Source organism: Hemibagrus wyckioides, linkage group LG03, assembly GCF_019097595.1.
Source record: "Hemibagrus wyckioides isolate EC202008001 linkage group LG03, SWU_Hwy_1.0, whole genome shotgun sequence".
Taxonomy (NCBI): domain Eukaryota; kingdom Metazoa; phylum Chordata; class Actinopteri; order Siluriformes; family Bagridae; genus Hemibagrus; species Hemibagrus wyckioides.
Genome location: NC_080712.1, coordinates 30247954 through 30266636, shown reverse-complemented (window position 1 = coordinate 30266636; position 18683 = coordinate 30247954). Strand labels below are relative to the sequence as shown.

At 39.5% G+C, this 18683-nt stretch overlaps 2 protein-coding genes across 3 annotated transcripts; one reads left to right on the top strand and one right to left on the bottom strand.

Annotated features, from left to right (window-relative positions):
• Positions 1-1837: 1837 nt before the first annotated feature.
• On the bottom strand, positions 1838-9549 carry fhip2a (FHF complex subunit HOOK interacting protein 2). The gene is made up of 17 exons (XM_058386637.1): positions 9211-9549; positions 7583-7661; positions 7267-7436; positions 7035-7139; positions 6776-6898; positions 6218-6424; positions 5929-6125; positions 5707-5821; positions 5523-5599; positions 5070-5262; positions 4748-4920; positions 4007-4150; positions 3548-3638; positions 3259-3402; positions 2884-3024; positions 2614-2717; positions 1838-2452 (listed from the first exon to the last, which is right to left on the bottom strand). The coding sequence occupies exons 1-17, from the start codon at positions 9253-9255 to the stop codon at positions 2341-2343; spliced, it is 2220 nt and encodes a 739-aa protein (XP_058242620.1). The 5' UTR covers positions 9256-9549; the 3' UTR covers positions 1838-2340.
• A 971-nt stretch (positions 9550-10520) lies between these two features.
• Positions 10521-18375, top strand: zfyve21 (zinc finger, FYVE domain containing 21). Of its 2 annotated transcripts, XM_058386643.1 has the most exons (8): positions 10521-10743; positions 11936-11986; positions 12448-12616; positions 12837-12912; positions 13647-13744; positions 15151-15204; positions 16301-16431; positions 17421-18375. In XM_058386643.1, exons 1-8 carry the CDS (start codon positions 10618-10620, stop codon positions 17454-17456), a joined length of 741 nt encoding a protein of 246 aa, XP_058242626.1. In that variant the 5' UTR covers positions 10521-10617; the 3' UTR covers positions 17457-18375. The 2 variants fall into 2 exon arrangements, with proteins under 2 accessions (XP_058242626.1, XP_058242627.1); XM_058386644.1 differs by lacking the exon at positions 15151-15204 and having other exon boundaries at positions 10527-10743.
• The last annotated feature ends 308 nt before the right edge of the window (positions 18376-18683 follow it).

The following is an 18683-nucleotide window of genomic DNA, read 5'->3' as shown; positions in this document are numbered from 1 at the left end:
AGCACAAGGACAGCTGTTTAAGGTTTTGGTCAAATCATAACTCTAACATTAGTGTTTTTTTGTGTATGCTGGTTAAATGGATCTTAAAAGCAGCAAGTTATTTGAAACAAATACAGAACCTTTGTTAAAGTCTTGTTGTAATTGCATCTGAATTCTAAGTCAATCATGAGGTGCCTAGTGATCCCCACTCTTCCAAGACCAGAGAATAGCTTTTTTTTTTATCCGCTAACTCCTAATTGGCAAAGGAGAGGGTAAAAAGCATGGGGGGAAAAACAAGGGAGATACTTTTTTTGAACCCCCCGAAAGAGTTTGCATGCATTTTACATCATTGTACACATATATACAGGATTAGACAAAACCTCTTGTGACGTTTCATGATAGAAAATGTGCAAGATCAAGAAATTAAGATCTTTACAATAACCACTTGTACACGACAGGACCCTTTGGCAAGAAAGGAAAGAAAATGAAAATCATAATAAAAGCCTTGAATAAGCAAAAGTATTGTATATGTACAACTTAAATAGGACAGCGTTGTATACTGTGAGTGTGCAATTTAGTTATAAACCGACTGCAAGTTTAATTAATCGGATCGATTTGCAGGGTAGAAGACAATTAAGTTAAAAGGAAATAAAATATCGAAGCGAAAGAGCTTAAAGAGGCATGTGCTGGTAATCAGGTCACAATAACTGCCTGATGTATGATATTTTAGGTTTAGCCTTCACTAGTATTGCAAATTTTAATTTGACTCCAGGATTAAGACCACAGATCTTTACTTTAAGAGCACAAAAAGCCGTCTCCTTGCTGCAGTACAAGAGGATTAAAATACTTCAGGGCATGCTGTTACTGACTGGTAATTAATATAATAATAATAATAATAATAATAATAATAATAATAAGCATGACCTGTTATGTTACTTACTGTAGAATTGATTATCAACACATGCCTAGATTATTTATCAAAAGTTATGGGGGGAAATATACCCTGCACAATCCCTTTTAATAACTGTTTCACAAACTCAGCTAAACAGAAAATGGACGATTTCAGCATTGTAAACCTCAGTTTAGGCATTTCACAGGAAAAAAAAAAAAGGTCTAACGTATAACACTATTGCTGGTGTATGTTTAAATATAGCTGACAAAGACAACAAAGACGGCAGATGTTCTGTAATAATACTGAAATCATAAAAGGAGCAGAAGTCTTTAAAATTCAGAAAGTGAGTCCCACAATAAATAACTGTAAAGATGTAAGAGTGACGGCGAAATCCTAGTGAAGTACAAGGCACACGCTTACACGCAACATAAATTAACACATACACACATGTAAGGCAATGAAGAAGTTAAAAACAAAAACAACCGAAAGGTTCCCAAACACTGTCGTGAACGTGACGCACAGTTCTCCGAGGACGCTCCAGTGAAATCCGATTTTCCGATGTGCAAACGTGCGCAGTCCAATTTGAACATTCAGAGTCCACGTTATAGCTTTCTTTTACATGAAAGAGGGATCAGGACTGAGAAAACGAATAGGATTAAAGCAGGGCATTCGGCTGATTCTACTTTTTTTTTTTGTTTAAGCAGTTCGATTTCTGATCCTGAGTTATCAAAAAATAAATCAACATTACAGGTAATGGTTTAGGTTGCATATGCGTTATCAGATACATAGTCCATCATTTGGTATCGTTTCCCCCAGAAGAAAATAATAGAAGCACAGTATCTGTTACTGTAATAACAGATTATTAAAATTCTGTTTTTTAACACAAAATTGGACGCTTTTAGATAAAGCTAAGAGCTGCTTTTTTTAATTAGTATTTCTAATCAACACTTCAATTTTGATATTACGTTTTGTTTTTTTTTTTAGCTCTTACAGAACTACGGTCTGTTTTGGACAAGAATAAATAAGTGAGTTTCTGTCCGAGGTGAAACAAAAAAGAAATATCTGGAAGTCAGCAGGTTCATGTGCAAAGCCAGAGAAACATTAAAAAAAAACAAAAAAAAAAAAACAATAAAAGGCGAATTTAAAAATGAACATAAAATGGCAAAAGAGAAGAAAAGATGATTTGGATGAATCGAAAAAAGGGATAAAGCACAAAATTACGCATCATGAGTGCTACTATGATCACCTTACAATATCACACGTGTGCAAGTTTGACCTGTGGGCTTTTATCTCCATCCTGATCTCCCCTGCGTGTTCTCAGATAGATGAGTGTTGACCCTCTGGATCTTAACAGGCAGGAGCCTGATCTGAAGGATGAATAGGACTCAGTTGGTGGTTCCTGTGCCAGCTGCCCACTCTGTGTCAAGTCAGAACTGTGCCAATGATGCTTGTGTCCACCAGGGCATGGCTCAGGGGGATGAAGATGCAGAAGCGTGGAACTTGACGAATGCGATGGCCGCCAGCTCTTTACAGAACTCCTCCAGGACGATGACTCCTTCCAGCAACGTCACATGATCAATACTGAGGGGGGGGGGGGGGAAGGTACATAGAGTAAAAAAGGGGCTAGAGTAAAAATCAGGCATGTGCCAGAAATGCATGTCAAATAAACATGGATGAAGATGCCAAATGATGTTGGAATTTAGCCATGTTTCTGTTCAGAGTTCTCCAGAAATCCGTACTACCTCGATCCCTCTGGTTCCATCCCGAGCAGCCTCTTCCTCACTAGCAGCAGTTTAGGGTTGAAATCTGGAATACGGTGGATCCTCAACATCAAGTCTCCCACCACCTGACACGAACGTAAAGAGGAAGCGTTAACTTATCAAATACTACAATGTTCACGCGTACAAGTCCCATAAGCAATGTGTTTTGTTGCTGTTATTTGAATACTAATAAATAACTAATAATTCAAAACCATCCCAACACAGACAGGAAACTCAGAGAAACAGCAATACCCTGACGATGACGGAGAAGAGGGATCTGCAGCCGGGTGCCAGGTTGATGTAGGGGTCCAGCAAATACTCGTGCAAGTGAGGATGGGGCAGCAATGACAACTTGGATAACACTGATGTGACCTGCAGGTTGACATCATATGGCTAGAAAGAGAGAAAGAACAGCTCATCAGACAAAAAAAAAAAAGATAAAAGATCTGAGATTGGTTACTGTGATCACCGGGGACTGTGTAAAATAATGGACTTCATCATAAGGCATATAAAGCAGACTAGATTGGACCACAGCAATTATATGCACAAAGTATTTCTAAAATTAAATAAAATAAATAAATAAGCATTACATTCACAGGATTGTGTGATCCATTTAAAGATCTTTACCTGGTCTAGGATACGTCCCATTCTGTCAAAGAGCACTTTAAGGAAGTGTCCCTCGAAGAAGGGGATGTCCAGGTTACACTTCTCAATAGGCTTAGGGCTGCTGCGCCAGTCCCATCTCTGGCAGATGCCACAGTAGTCTCGGAACTGTACGAACACACACACACCGAGTTTTGCCTAAAATGCTTTGGAGAGGTGCTATAGAAAATTATTTGAATTATAATCATTATTATTCATTGAGTGTGAGAGTCAGAGTCAGACACGTACAAAATTGAGGAGGTGTCACTTTTACCTGTCTGTGTGCGTCTCTCAGGTAAGTGTCGTAACCTGTGCCTTCAACTTGATAAGACGATTTCGCTTCATCCGGAACCAGGCATAAGAAACTGAGCAAAAGCCATGGAGACAAGGACAAGACTTTGAAACCCGATATCAACTTTTATAAAGACGGGACTCTTGATTCTATGTCAGTTTTTTTTTTTTTTTGTATTAAAGCATGACAGATGTTCTGGCTTGAATGTGAATTTATAGGTTTATATTAACATGCTTGTTATAACATTACTATTATACTAATTCACAGGAAGCAGTGGACACTCCACATTATCCAGAACTAAAATAATAAGGACATTTATCTAAAGTTTAGGTGGCTTCATTAAACCATGAAGGGAATTTCAGTGTTAATTAACAGACATTTAAATCAGTTGTATAAAAACCGACATGATCATTCACAACAGTTTCATTTTCACTTACAGACCTGTTTACAATTTTGTGGACCTCTGTTTTCCCATCAGGCTTTGTATGTTCTGTGCTAGGTGGAGGTGAGCAGCTCAGCCAATCAGGGCTGGACAGCCTAGTGTCTGGAGACAGGTCTGAGAAGAGCGGGTCCTCTTCCAGATCACTGCAGGGAGGCACAGAAAAGCAATATTATTCATCTGAACACTTAAATTAACGATAGTCTATATATGTAACCTCTGGGTTTTTTGTTCCAAAAGTCAGCTGCTGTGTCCCAATTCCCTTGCTTATACTTTGCAGTAAAAGTGTGTGCTCTTTTTGCGTTGCATGTTAATATGTCCTAGGACATAAGGGAATATAAGGAAAGACAACGCTGTTGCCTAGTTACACATACAGCCATCTATTCATTATATAACTCCTCCCTCACGCAAGGAGATATGAGCAATGATTCCACGTATCCACACTAATCGAAATCTAATCTCAGATACTATTTAGGACGGATAGTATTAGTACTATTTAGATAGAACTGGGATGCAGCATCCCAATAATAAGATGTATTTGTACTGAAATAACATGATACTTTAAATAAAAGAATTGTTTTGTCCAGAACAGTGAGGGAGGTGTCACAGAAATGGGTGTAAATACTTATGTAACCAAGTTTTGCATGATTTATAATGACTACTTTTTACTTAATACTTAAACAAGCACTGAAGGGTTCTGCCTAAATTATTCCGAGGCCTGTAACTGCGTCTATGTCTCTTACACAGCATCATGAGGCTGCCCGTTCTCCATGTGCTCGCGCTCCTCACGTTCCTCTTGGACCTTGTTCTCGATGTAGTTACGCTCCTCAATGTTGCGCAGCACCAGGTTGTTCAGCACATGCTGGCACGGTTTCTGCAGCAACTGCTCGAACAGCCGCAGGGTCATGATGCTGATCTGCACAGTGGAGGAACAGATTAGTGTAATCAGTGTTGGGTTTAAACTCAAAACCTAAAAAACACACTTAAATACAGTTTACTAATGAACATGAATCATAAAATAAGACAAAAGTACAACCAAAGCTGTGAATCTAGGTGTATATGTACCTCGTCTGAAAGATGGTCACAGTGCCCTATAAGTCTGTGCCTCAGGGGATTCTGAGTAATGCTCGCTGGCGTCTCGGGACTCAGTTCTTCTCCCAACAGGAAGTAGACAGTCTCCTGAAGCAAGACGTCTGATGTGACCTGCCTGATGATCCTATTCAACAGTGCTGTGGAGGTCAGGATGCCCACCTCTGACCTACACACACACAAAGACTTTATTATATTCTATACTAGTAATATATTTTTTTACATCAGTGCATCTACTTTTATTTACTTGGGATGTTTTTTCTTCTTTTACTTTGAATATAAAAATACAAAATGGTACATTTTTTAACCGTGTTTCTATAATAAAAAATGTCTTAATTTTCTCGATTCTGCATCATTTTGAGCAGCAGTACAATTCTACTGACAAGTAACACAACGACAGGAAAACAAATTACCGTGTAGGTCACTTACGTTTGCATGAGCTGAGGCTCCATCACGGGTACAAAGAAGCGCTCTCTCACAGCTCGAGCTAAAGCTACTGCCGCGGTCTACAGATCGATACGGAAAGAAGTGCATAAACAAAAACACACACACACAGAGCACTTCAAGGTGCTACTCTGAGCTTGTTGTTAGTTTATCCTCATTCTGTTGTTACCTTCTGTGCCTCTTTGATCAGCTGATCACAGTAATCCAGCCAGGAGAGGAAGGAAATGAGAGCACGCTTCCCTGTAAAAGCAGCAGCATCTTCCTTCAAGTTGTACACGTCCAGCCTGAAATAAATAAATAAATAAACAAATGTATATAAATGCATTCAACCACAAACTGTTCTTCTCTGAATGTGTGTTCAGAAATGTCTACTTCATAAAGTGTATCTCACCCCCAGTTGACGGACTCGACGGTCTCGATATCGAGCGGATCCATCGACTGAGGCAACGCCTGATAGAAGGAGGTGAGGCGAGCCGTGAGCAGCTCACACAGCTCCGTGCTTTCTGTTAGTGTCTTCGCTGCTGCAGGCTCGGGCAAACTGACCAGCAGCATCAGACCCTCGCACGCCTTCACCACCACACGGGCATCCTGTAGGGAACACAACACACACACGTCTTTAGTTTTCAGCTTCACCAAAACGCAAGCACACGCTCAGTGAGTTGAATGAGAGGCAGACTCACCGGGCTCTTGGTCAGGTTGAGCAGAGAGCTGACCAGATTGTAGCTGTTGCTGCTGTTGTTGGTGTGTAGAGCAGCTCCGGCACCGTGTGCAGGGCTGCTGGCGTCACACGCTACTCCAGCGCTCTGCTGCTGACCTGTATCTGGAGACGAAGGATCCTCTTTCCCATCTGCTCCTGATTCTTTGTCGTCAACTCGTTTTCCTTTATTCTGCAAAGGGAAAATAAAATAAATAAATAAATCATGATGCCATGACAAAGCAAAGAAACTATATCAGACAAGTTTATTATCCATTTATTCTTACTGCAAAAAATATCTTGCAACTACATACATTTATATTTATATCCTTTTGAGAACCACACACAAGCTATTTAATTAAAAATAAAAAATAAACCTGAAATGACGACTCATTGAGGCCAAAACATTTAAAAAATATAAAATAAAAATAAAATAATCTTATAATGTCATTAAAACAACAATAAATAAAACTTAAAAAGTGTTTAGCTACTAAATTCAATTATTATTGTTGTTTTTAGACACTCTATAAGGCACAATGCTCACCTCCAAGAAGAAGTTAACAAGGTAGGGGTCCTGTTTGAGCTTGGAGCAGACAATGCAGAGAAACTGGATCTCTTCGTTCTCTGTAGGAGCAGCCAGAACCTCGCCGCACAGACGGATCAGTTTCTGTAGAAGCCGGAGAAAATGTGCTTAACTGCATTTTACTTTGAGGCTGAAAGCACCGATAATCCATAACACGTCAGAGGATAAACTTTTTATTCTAATATTACAGATGGATACCAACAACACGTGACACCTTTACCTGTACAGGTCTGTGCACGTTGATGTGAGGCAGGAGTGGCTGTCGAATCCGGCCCAGTAGTTTGGTATAAAAGGTCAGAACCTGCTGCTTCATACCAGGAGGACACTACAGACAAAATATTATTTTGAAGAGTTATTTTTCATGTCACTGTTTCATAATATAAGCATATTGCCAGGTCACTTGATGCTGAGATGATTCCAGAATAAATATCCACTAATAGAAGGATGCTCACATCGGCTTTGCCCAGAGTGTAGAGAGTTTCCAGGATCTTATGATGGAGCAGGTACTCCATGCAGGGCCCCGTCTCACCCGACTCCCTCTCTCCCTCCTCCTGGATCAGGATGTCCAGCATCTGCTCCAGGTGGGATGGGATGTTAGTGTCCGTTACTGGGGCTTTATCATCTGTAAACATGGGGGGGAAGGGGTCAGTCACATTTGTACTACAGAGTATGTTGAGGCAAATGTCCTGATGTTATTTTAGATGTGAATATGACGTGCATCAAATTTCAAAAACTGCTGTTTTCTGGGCTAAGATGAAGAAATATTACCTGAAGTCTCTATGTAGTAATGCGTGATGGCCTTCCAGTGGTAGACAAAGTCTTCCTGCAAGGGCAGTGAAGGCGCAAGCTGCAACAAACAAACAAACCTTTTATTAAGTCTAACAGAATAACCAAAAAATATCAGCTGACACCACGAGCCATATAGCAGCTTTCATAAGACATACAGTTTTATATATACATATACACATACAGATCAGGCATAACATTCTGAGCAGCACCAGGTGAAGTGAATAACACTGATGATCTCCTCATCATGGCACTTGTTAGTGGGTGGGATATATTAGGTAGCAAGTCAGCATTTTGTCCACCAGTTGATGTGTTAGAAGCAGGAAAAATGAGCAAGTTTAAGGATTTGAGCGAGTTTGATGAAGGGCCAAATGTGATGGCTAGACCACTGGATCAGAGCATCTCCAACACTGCAGCAGCTCTTGTGGGGTGTTTCTGGGCTGCAGTGGCCAATATCTATGAAAAGTGGTCCAAGGAAGGAACAGTGGTGAACCAGTGTCTGGGTCATGGGTGGTCAAGGCTCATTGTTGCAAGTGGGGAGCGAAGGCTGGTCTGTGTGATCCGATCCAACAGACGAGCCACTGTTGGTCAAATTGCTGAAGAAGTTAATGCTGGTTCTGATAGAAAGGTGTCAGAATACACAGTGCATGATGGGTCAGGGCTGTTTCAGCAAAAAGGGGACCAACACAATGTTAGTCATAATGTTATGCCTGGTCGGTTAAACACAGTTAAAAGTGACTTCTGTCGATTATAACTTCGACAACGCCGTTATATTATAACAACGCCGCCCATGATAACTACCCAACGTTAGCCAGGTAGCATAGTTAGTTAACCCGTTAGCGCGGCTAGTTAGACAGGCTAACTTCTTGGACAAATACATGGGCTAATCGTGCACAAAGTATGAGAAAACACTGACTGTGCTAATAACTCATGCACACTATGTAGTGCAATATATGTAGCAAAGACGTTATTTGGGATTCGTTGGCATCAGTTGTTTAGATATCAACTCAAGTCGTAACTACAAACCTAGCCACCAAGTAAATGTTTTATAACTAGGTAACATATGTTAACTAACTAGAACCGGCTAAGTTAGTTTTGTAGCTTGGCGTCCAGGTAAACAAACTGTATTTGCGAGTGTATGGCGTAATTAAGGTTGGTCCAATCCCAAATTGTTTATTCCTCGGTCCGTTATCTAAGTGGGCGACACAGAGTATAAAACACTCTCTCATACACCCAGTGTAGTGCACTATATGGAGTAAATACAGAGCTATTTGGGACTCAGCCTGTGAGTCACTGGCGTTCAACCTCACAACAGCTAGCTTGTTAACTAAATAGATAACGAGCCAAATTAGTGATGGCGCTTAGTGACACACCGTTCCATGACTAACTAACTAATTTTTAAAGTTAAATTAGTTAAACAGCTGGCTTATAGCCGTATCTAGCACGGCTACGTCAAGGTAAGCTAGCCAGGTAGCTTAAGGCTAGTGTGCTAGTTTTAATTAGCTAGCAGGCTAGCTAGCTAGGGCCTCTTGTCCTGGCACACAAACCCACTCGGGCTTTGTCCACGCGCTGTCGTTTAAGGACAACAGTTTTGTTAAGAAAAAGCTCACCGCTTCCACTGCGTGTTGCAGAATCGAGGTGAATTTGGAGAACATCTTGTTCTTGGACTGGACGAGTTTTTCGCGAGAAGACCGAGAGAATTCCTCTATCTTCTTCTTTCTGTTTCCGCCGCCGCGATCCAGATTGCAGCTTTCATAAAGCAACCTTTACGCGAAAAAAATAAAACATAAACAAAACCCGGTAACACTACACCGACTAGGCAATGAAATCCACACACGTGATTATTTCAGTAAACGTCCACACGCACACAGTTGCCAGCTAAAGCCACCGTGGCATTTCCATGGCCAAAAAGCAGGAATCAATCCTATAGGGCAGCACCAGAGGGGGCCAGCGAGCTTACCCTGTACTGTGGAGGCGCGTGCACGGGGAGAGACGATGGCTCGATTCCAAATACCCTCATACTGCCTATATAAGTGCACTATATAGAGATTGCATTGATTACTTATACGGCACTACATAACAAGTACAATATGCAGCCATTTGGAATTCGGCCAATGAAAATGCACGCGAGGAATGAGGAATAATCTTACCGTACTTTATATACAGATTTTTCTATTTTCTTCACGGTTATATAACGATACATTCACTTAAAGTGAAACGTTATAAAGTTTTTCTTTATAGTTAAAAAGTCACTTTCATACAGAAGGGACGTGTGCGTTTAGATATTTTAGTGATGCATAATATTTATTTCACAATATGCAATTTTGCATTTTAAGCTAGACTCAGCTTCAAACAACAGACACGTCTCTATATAATAAAGGTAACATAATTTAGGTTGTTGACATTTACAATAATTTTTTTTAAATATGGTTTCTTGATGAAACTATAACGAAATGTCAAACTTTTTTCCAGTTGAAAGTGTCTTCACGTTGAACTAAATATTTCAATTCGGCTATTAAAATGTTATTAATATATATAGTTGCATAATTAATTGAGAGAGATTAAAAACTTAATTTACAAATTCAGTACAAAAATATTGTTTGAAAAATTAGCTCCTTGTTCTGCACGTGAGACTTGTATAGCACACTGACGGGACGTTAAAGAGAAAAACAACACATCCCAAATGACTTCCTTTTATACATATAGTGCCCTCTGTAGGGCGCACTAGGTCACGACTTCATACCCGACTCAGTTGACATCTATATGGAGCACGGAGTCATTTGAGGTTCGTCCAGCGTGATTGAGGGGGAAAAAAAAACACTCAGTGTCTGAATCCTAAACGCCAGTCATTCTAGTACACAAGGGCACTACATAGGGTGCAGAAGCTACAGAGTGACGTCTTATAGAGTGCGTCTATGTAGGGAGTACGGCAGGATTTGGGATCGAGCCGAGCGCAAACCGACGCTAGGTTCACGGTGGTACTGCTTGCGTACGCAGATAGCGAGTGGAAAGGAAAAATGTCAGCCGTGCCTGACGGCAAAAAGCTGGTGCGAAGCCCGAGCGGACTGCGCATGGTGCCGGAGAACGGAGCTTTCAGCAGCCCGTTTTCGTTAGACGAGCCTCAGTGGGTTCCGGATAAAGAGGTATGAAAGGCGACATGGCCGTTCACGCTGAACTGGACTTCTTTGGGCGTTGTTGTTTTGCTAATTCGAGCTAGCACCGTTTGCTCAGTCCGCTCTTCGAAGCGGAAACTTCTGTTAAACAGATCATTTTTTGTTGTTGTGTCTCATTAGCTAACTAAGTAGTTTTGGGGGTTTTTTTTAGCTGATATTTAATTCAATATGAAAAGTATATTTTGTGAATAAATCTTGTCTAGTCAGCTAGCTATTAAACAACAATCACTGTCAAAACCTAACCAAGGGACTATAATTGGTCTAAAGTGACATTTTAGGCTGTTACTATATAAATTCACAGCATAAGATAATGATTGAACTTGGTTGAGACTTTATAAATCATAATTTACGTGAAACAGTAATTGTTCGAAAAGCTATGTTGTATTTAAATGGTGTTTTCAAGCAAAGCTTTCTGCGCATGCGTAATTCACTTAAAAACAATCATGGCGCTCCATTCATGCAGCAAGGTGTTTGTCAGGTTTGTGGTGCATCCAGGGATTATTAAAGTAAATCACACACTACAATCTAGAGGCAGTTTCGAGAGACCAATGATGCAGCTACGGAGGAAACCGGAGATCCAGGAAGAAACCCAGACAACACATGGAGAAACTTTTTACACAGGGTTTAACCTTTACATATGTTTCTCAATGCTGGAGCCATTTTAGGTGGATAACCTGGTGTGTGTGTGTGCAGGTTTTCATTCCAATCATACAGGATTGTCTGATTCCACCTGATTAATCAACTGGTCTTGGCTTTCAATAGACTCAGGTGTAGCTTCTGCTTGGTTGGAATGAAACCCTGCACCCACACCGGCCCTTTGCGGATACGACTGGACATCCCTGACCTAGACTATGAAAATATTCCAGTCCAAGTGTTTTGCTATAAATGTTTTCTGTTACAGTAGACAAAATAGCCTTATTGTTTTACAGCAATCTATAAAAGAGTGTTATGGTAGGACAGTTTGATAAACTGACCTTATTTATAAAATAATCAAACAAAAAACTTCCTAATAATGCACTACATGGTGTTTCACAGACATAATAGTCATTTTTTTTCTGAATGGTGTTTTGTTGACTTCTGATGGAACTTTTTAGTCAGATTTACGTTTATCCATACAGTCGTGTCCTCACCAGTGTCTCTTATTTGCGTCTGGCTGTTTCAGTGTCCCAGATGCATGCAGTGTGACACAAAATTTGACTTCATCACCAGAAAGGTAAAGTAGTAAAATCACGTTGTTTTTTCTGTTAGGTGTCATGTCCATGCACAGTGGACTAGTTTCTCTGCTGCTTCCTGTTGCGTAACTTTGTGCTTTTTCGTAATCTTGTGACGTTCCTTTTTTTTCCGCTTGCATGCATATACATATCTTATTTTGGATTCATCATGTGTGCAACAATGTTATAAGTGCTTAGTGTGTGTTTATTTGTAAAATATTGTCTTATATAGTGATGGACTACATTTATGTGGTTTATTGCAGTGGTATTTATTACGAATACCTTCTCATAGGGCTCTTTTTTTTTCACAAAACCACAGTTACACAAATGGCTAAGTTAGTAACTTCTATCTTTTTGTCCACCTCTGCATTTCTCGAGTGTGTGTGTGTGTGTATATATAAACTGTATTGCGAAAACATGTTACAAGTCACATGCTCGAGATGTCTCATTTGCACGTCCGCAGCACCACTGTCGACGATGTGGCCGGTGTTTCTGTGATAAATGCTGCAGTAAGAAGGTGGCCTTGCCGAGGATGTGCTTTGTAGATCCAGTCAGGCAGTGCAGGGACTGCAGCCTCATCTCGCAGAAAGAACTCGACTTCTACGATAAACAGCTGAAAGTGCTTACCGCGGGTGAGGATGACACATTTACAGAACGGACACACTGGGCAATTTTCTATGGCCGCGGTTTAAACTTAAACTGTTATACAGTTCGATGAGTAATTTATTAACACTCTGTGTGTGTGTTTTAGCTTTTTCTGTCTTCTGAAAGACAGGGTGTATCTTAAAGAGAGTGAATAAGTATGAAATGTACCCAGTTTATCCTGTTGTTCTAATGTCGTGTCTACGTTAGGAGGCACCTTCCTGGTCACACTAGGCTTCTCGGAGAAATCAGAGACCATGGTGTGCCGTCTGTCAAATAACCACAGGTAATGCACGCACACACACACACATCCCTACAAACATATACACCGATCAGGCATAACATTGTGAGCACTGCCAGGTGAAGTGAATAACACTGATTATCTCCTCATCATGGCACCTGTTAGTGGGTGGGATATATTAGGCAGCAGGTGAACATTTTGTCCTCAAAGTTGATGTGTTAGGAAAAATGGACAAGCGTAAGGATTTGAGCGAGTTTGACAAGGGCCAAATTGTGATGGCTAGATGACTGGATCAGAGCATCTCCAAAACTGCAGCTCTTGTGGGGTGTTCCCGGTCTGCAGTGGTCAGTGAAGGCTGGCCCGTGTGATCCGATCCAACAGACCAGCTACTGTTGCTGAAATTGCTGAAGACGTTAATGCTGGTTCTGATAGAAAGGTGTCGGAATACACAGTGCATCGCGGTTTGTTGCGTATGTCAGGATGCCCATGCTGACCCCTGTGCACCGCCGATAGTGTCATAGGCCAAGTCAACACCTCAAACTCGTTGTTGTGCTCATCTAACCATTCCTGAACCATTTTTGCTTTGTCACACCGTGTATTGTCCAGCTGAAAGGATCTATGGAGGCCCCAACTCTGCTGTTTTGGCAGCAAAGGGGGACCAACACAATATTAAGCACATGGTCATAATGTTATGGCTGATCTGTGTATAAAGGAAAACAAATTAGTCTAACTATATAATGCCCTTCAAAATTCTCTGTTTTCATCTTGTCTTCAATCAGATATCTGTTCCTGGATGGAGAAAGCCATTTTGAGGTGGAGTTGTCTCGGATCTCCACCATGCAGGTGCTGACGGAGACAGAGGGCTCGACCCCAGGAGGTAAGGCTCTGGCCAAGGGTTGAGTCAGTTTGTTTATTTAAACGTTCTGTTTGGGATCATGAGAAATATTGATAATGTGATCTATATTTCTGGTACTATAAAAGATTAATGAACCCTTTTCAGTAGATCTATTTTCTATATGTTGTTTTTTATACATATCCAGGGAAATTAGGTCAGCGTTATTAGCAAACCCACAAAGGAATTGCGCGCTTGCTGTGATGTGGTGTGTTATTTCGGTAACGAAAGCTTTTAATCACAACAGCACACTAGCCTTATTTCTTCCTAACCTGGGGGTTGTTGACATTTTCACTTAACAGCTGTTTGATGTGAAAGCTGAGCTTGCTGTGACTAATGATGTTTAACAGGCCATAGCATATGATGATAATTTGTGAAATATATTCTGAAAGTGTTATGAAATACACAATTAGAGCAGTCATTTTTTTTTTGCACATTTCTTTGTTTGTTTTGCAGAATTTAGGAATAGCTTGTGATAATGTCAGTGAATTCGGTTGAAGGTGTTAGTGCGCCCCCGTGTGGTATGAGAATGAACTGCAATCTAAGAGAAGATGAATGCAGTGCCGGCGTGATTTCATATTAATTTGGATAGTGTACATAAATGCTATCATACGTTTAAAACCGGTGCATCATCTCATGAGGCTTGCCTCAAGAAGCCTGTGGAAGTTAATATAAAGCTGATCGTTGAAACTTGGTGCAAAAACATTTAAAGTGTCCAGTATCCTGAACTGCTCTAAAAGGTTACAGCATAGTACGCTTAATCTCTCATTCGGCATCTTTGCCAAGGAACTAGACCACAGTATTAGTCTCTGCATTAAGAGAACTTCCAGTCTGAAAGCTAATTGGCTTCCGGACGTCACACAGTTATTGATTCAGAAAGTAATGTTTCTTTCCTGTTTCACGTAAATATGAGTCAGCACAGCTCAGTGGAGTCTGGTTGGTTTTGCTGGACTGGTGTGAACTTGTGGCAATCCGGTTACAGGGTCTAGGCTATATGACAAAAAATATATTCACGATACTGGAAGGTATTTCCTTAATTCCTGCTACCTGTGTATCATAATATATAGGTTTACTCACAAATTGGCAGCAAAACAGTAGTGAAAATTTCATTAATATGTAATGCATGAATAAATATAAACAAAACAAATAATGAAGACATACCCTGGTATAAATGATCACTATATGAATATTATATTGTCCTATCACCCAGCCCTAATCTACAGTGTTATCTGCTTCAGGATTTAAATGATGCTATAATATATACTAATCCTGTGTGCACTTCTTTACAGGAAGGAGACAGCTTTGTGAATGTATTAACATTTCTTGCGCTTTTTATTTTATGGGTTTTTTTCTCTGGGCTGCTTGATGCCTCGTTTCTTTTCTGGGCCTAGAGAAAGATATTCATACTTACACCACTCTCCTGGACAGTCAGTATATATCAGAAGGTTAGCATCTTTTTCTGTGTCTTTCTTCGTTCCTTGTGCTTCCCAAATCCTGCTTGTCTTTACTGTAGCTTTTAAATGGATTTACCTTTTATACTCCACACACATTAAAAGTGGAAAAGGCAAACCATCTTAAGAGCCTGTTGTATTGTGTTGTGCCTGCTGTGGACATCTCCATTCACGATAAACGGCACATCTCAGCATGACTTGCATGGTATTAATGATGCATCATCAGTATCGTAACATGACTTGTCTATAAACCCATTATCACGGCTTGGCAGAATGTCCAGTGACGCGGTAATGGGTTTGGTGTCCTAGACCGCTTCCTCGCTTATCAATAATTCACTAGCATGAACCTTTACCACATGTTGCCTCAGTAATTAAGGGGAGTGATGATAATGATGTATCAGGAAACACCAAAATAGTGAAACGGATGAACACAAGAACATTTCCAGGACCAATGAGTAGCTTAAATATGCTGCATCATCCCCCAAGTTGGTGAACACTGGAAGAAAAATACACTGTACAAGAATCTTTGAATAAATTGCCCCACGCCTTCCTGATCTGCATTTTGGAACGTGATTGGCTCTTATGTTATGACACAATAACACCTTTGTGTCCTGTATCCATTATAATCTTCCAGTGAGATGTTAACGTTGCCAAAATGCTTAAGCATGTTTCCTCCCTTTGGCTTGGCATATAGTGCAAAAGTTTGTGCACCCTTAAGTCAAAATGTGTATTCGCTCAGGGGTTGAGAAAAGTCAGTATGAATAACAACATAAACAACCATTTGGTTATATAACAGAAATCTAATAATAACTAACTACATTTGTTTAAGCTTGTCTACGATATTTTTAAATGACTTACTAAAAGCTTTCTGCTCTACATCAGTTTAGTATAATACACTCCTCTGCCATCACTGCCATTTAATGTATCCGCCATGTGTATTCCAAACCTTGATATTGGGTCTGGTGTCATACAGTAAATGTTTATCAGTCCGTGTCAGACAGATGTTGTTTGTTATCTATTTGTATTTTTTTTGCTATTTAAATCCAAAACAAGTTCAGGACAAATCTGTATTCTTTGTACTTTTGCACAGGAGGCTTGTCCCGTGCCACCGGCATGCTGCTGCACTATAAGCCCCCGGGCTCGCAGGATTCTCAGCAGCTCCGCATGGAGGCAGCCGATGACAAAAAGAGCGCCTCCTCCTGGCTCGCTGCCATGCACAAGGTAGGTGTTTTAGCTGTATAGAGCATGAAGAGATCTCCTGGAATGGAAAATCTGTGTAAAAGAATGATTTGTGAGGCATCAATGGCACATGATGGTGTGTGAGAACTTTTTCACAAGGAACAGAAGGTGGAGTTGTGTATATACAGTACAGTTGCTACACTATACCACTGCCTATTTTTTAATCGTGTATAGAAACGGTGATCATCATCTCATACTTATTCAAGTTTATATTAATTATCTCTGATACAATGTGTTTTTAGTAGGCTTGTTTCTTACCCCAGACTTAATTTACTACATTTCGTTAAACAATTTGTTTCAAAATAAAAAAATCTATTTGCTGTGTGTGCATCAGTCTCATGAAATTGATCATAAGGGAACAAAATGAATGGAACCTGTTAAGAAATGAGCAAAATAACACACAATGAGTGATATGTGGTGCATGCACACATGGGGGCGCTATAGTTTTAGATTATTATTATTGGTAGTAATAGTAGTTATTTTTACTAATGTTTTTTTATTAGGGTGTTTATTTGGAGCTTGTGAGCTTTTTTTTAAGCTGCTTTAGAGATTGAATTTTTATTTTTTGCAGTGATCATATCAATCGAGAAATTTAATCCTATCTGAAAAACCTGTCACTGGAATACCAAGCAGTGTAGAAGATTACTCACGTGTAATGTTTCAGAAAAAATGTATAGGTAATAATAATTATTTTTAATTACTTATAAGGAAATTTGTAAAATGTATACAAGTTTATTTATGAAAAACTTTTAAAAAAAAAATTAAATAATAAAAATTAAATAAAAAAAAAAATTGGTAAGATAAAAGATCACATGCTGGATGTAAACATTTTATTTTATATTATTATATTTTACCAATACCCTGTTTCAGATTTCATGCTATTTCTTCAGAAGATCGTGATTGATCTTGTCTGTCTTATTAGTATTCCAGTTTCTTCTTCAGTCCTGTGATTTATCTCTGTTCATCAACAGGCTGCTAAACTGCTGTACGAGTCAAGGGACCAGTGAAATAACTGCAGTGAAAGCACAGGAAGAGCGTCGAGACCAAGAGAGAAGGACGCACGTTTGTTAGAAACTCACAAGTACTCCGCAATGCCTACTTGCTTTCTATCGGACCTCTGCTTTCCGCTTCCCGGTTGGATTAACTGGATTGGTCACGTGACTCGTCGGTTGCTCCAATAGGGTGGACCAAGTTAACCATTGATTCTAATGCAATGTGTGTATATGTATATAGATGATATATGCACATGTACTACAGTGAAAATGTTGCATCTCACATATGATTTTTTTTTCTCAGCATCACATCAAATATTCCTATTTTAACATGATATTCTGTATATATACATATTTACTTTTTACTGCCAGTGTATTCACTTGTATACACTTTGTAACCGTGCCTCCAAATCACCTGTACACACTACAACAAGCAGTTCATTTGATTATCAACACTTTTAAATATTTCTGCTTTTTATCCAAGTATATATCTGGTTATTTTCCAAGTGCTCGAATACGAAGTTTACCGTAACACTACAGTTCAGCCCTGGTAAATGTAAATGAAGCTCAATTTTCCAAGAAAATACTCTTTGTGCTCTTGTTAAATCTCTGTAAGGCTTCCTCACAAATCCATGGTCAGTATTCAGAAAACAGAACATCTGAGGTCTTTCTGTTTTCTCCCTTAAAAACAACTTTTTTTGTAAAACAAATGTGTCGTAATACAAATCTGTTTACAAATCTGTGCATGGTATATGTGTGTGTATATATGTACACACACACACTTTTCTTATTTGCTGATTAAATCAGTTATTTGTAACCTGTATATTTGTCTGGATTTTTTTTTTCTGTTATACTTTGTCAGATTATTCTCAGGTTTTATATGATGAAGCGGCTTTGGTGTCTTAAATTGAAATAAAAAGCAGCGTAATGATCACTTTTCTATTTTGTATTTCTTGACGGAGAAATAGTGCAAGTGGAAAATGGTTAACAGAGCAACACAAGTGAGACTAATCCCCGGGTCAGGAGATTTTTCATGATGAAAAGTGAAATTATGATCATGTGGTTTAGTTGATATTAGAATAGAAAAATACTGATATCTGATTTTTATTAATATAGTAAGTAGAAAGTAGAGATTTATTTATTTTATAATGTGGTAATTAACCGAGGTTAAATGTATGAATACTGTTACTTCACACATCTGTCGAAATTTCATACTGAAACTGCAGCTCTTGAGATGGATTC

What these genes read in the sequence shown, in the direction of transcription:
- fhip2a (XM_058386637.1), bottom strand. Translation starts at nt 9,255, where the DNA reads ATGTTCTCCAAATTCACCTCGATTCTGCAACACGCAGTGGAAGCG. An exon ending in TTACTACATAGAGACTTCAG is followed by an intron (nt 7,437 to 7,582) that starts GTAATATTTCTT and finishes CCATGTTTACAG; the next exon opens with ATGATAAAGCCCCAGTAACG. An exon ending in TCTTCTCCGTCATCGTCAGG is followed by an intron (nt 2,718 to 2,883) that starts GTATTGCTGTTT and finishes CGTTCGTGTCAG; the next exon opens with GTGGTGGGAGACTTGATGTT.
- zfyve21 (XM_058386643.1), top strand. Translation starts at nt 10,618, where the DNA reads ATGTCAGCCGTGCCTGACGGCAAAAAGCTGGTGCGAAGCCCGAGCGGA. An exon ending in AGTGGGTTCCGGATAAAGAG is followed by an intron (nt 10,744 to 11,935) that starts GTATGAAAGGCG and finishes TGGCTGTTTCAG; the next exon opens with TGTCCCAGATGCATGCAGTG. An exon ending in TTGACTTCATCACCAGAAAG is followed by an intron (nt 11,987 to 12,447) that starts GTAAAGTAGTAA and finishes GCACGTCCGCAG; the next exon opens with CACCACTGTCGACGATGTGG.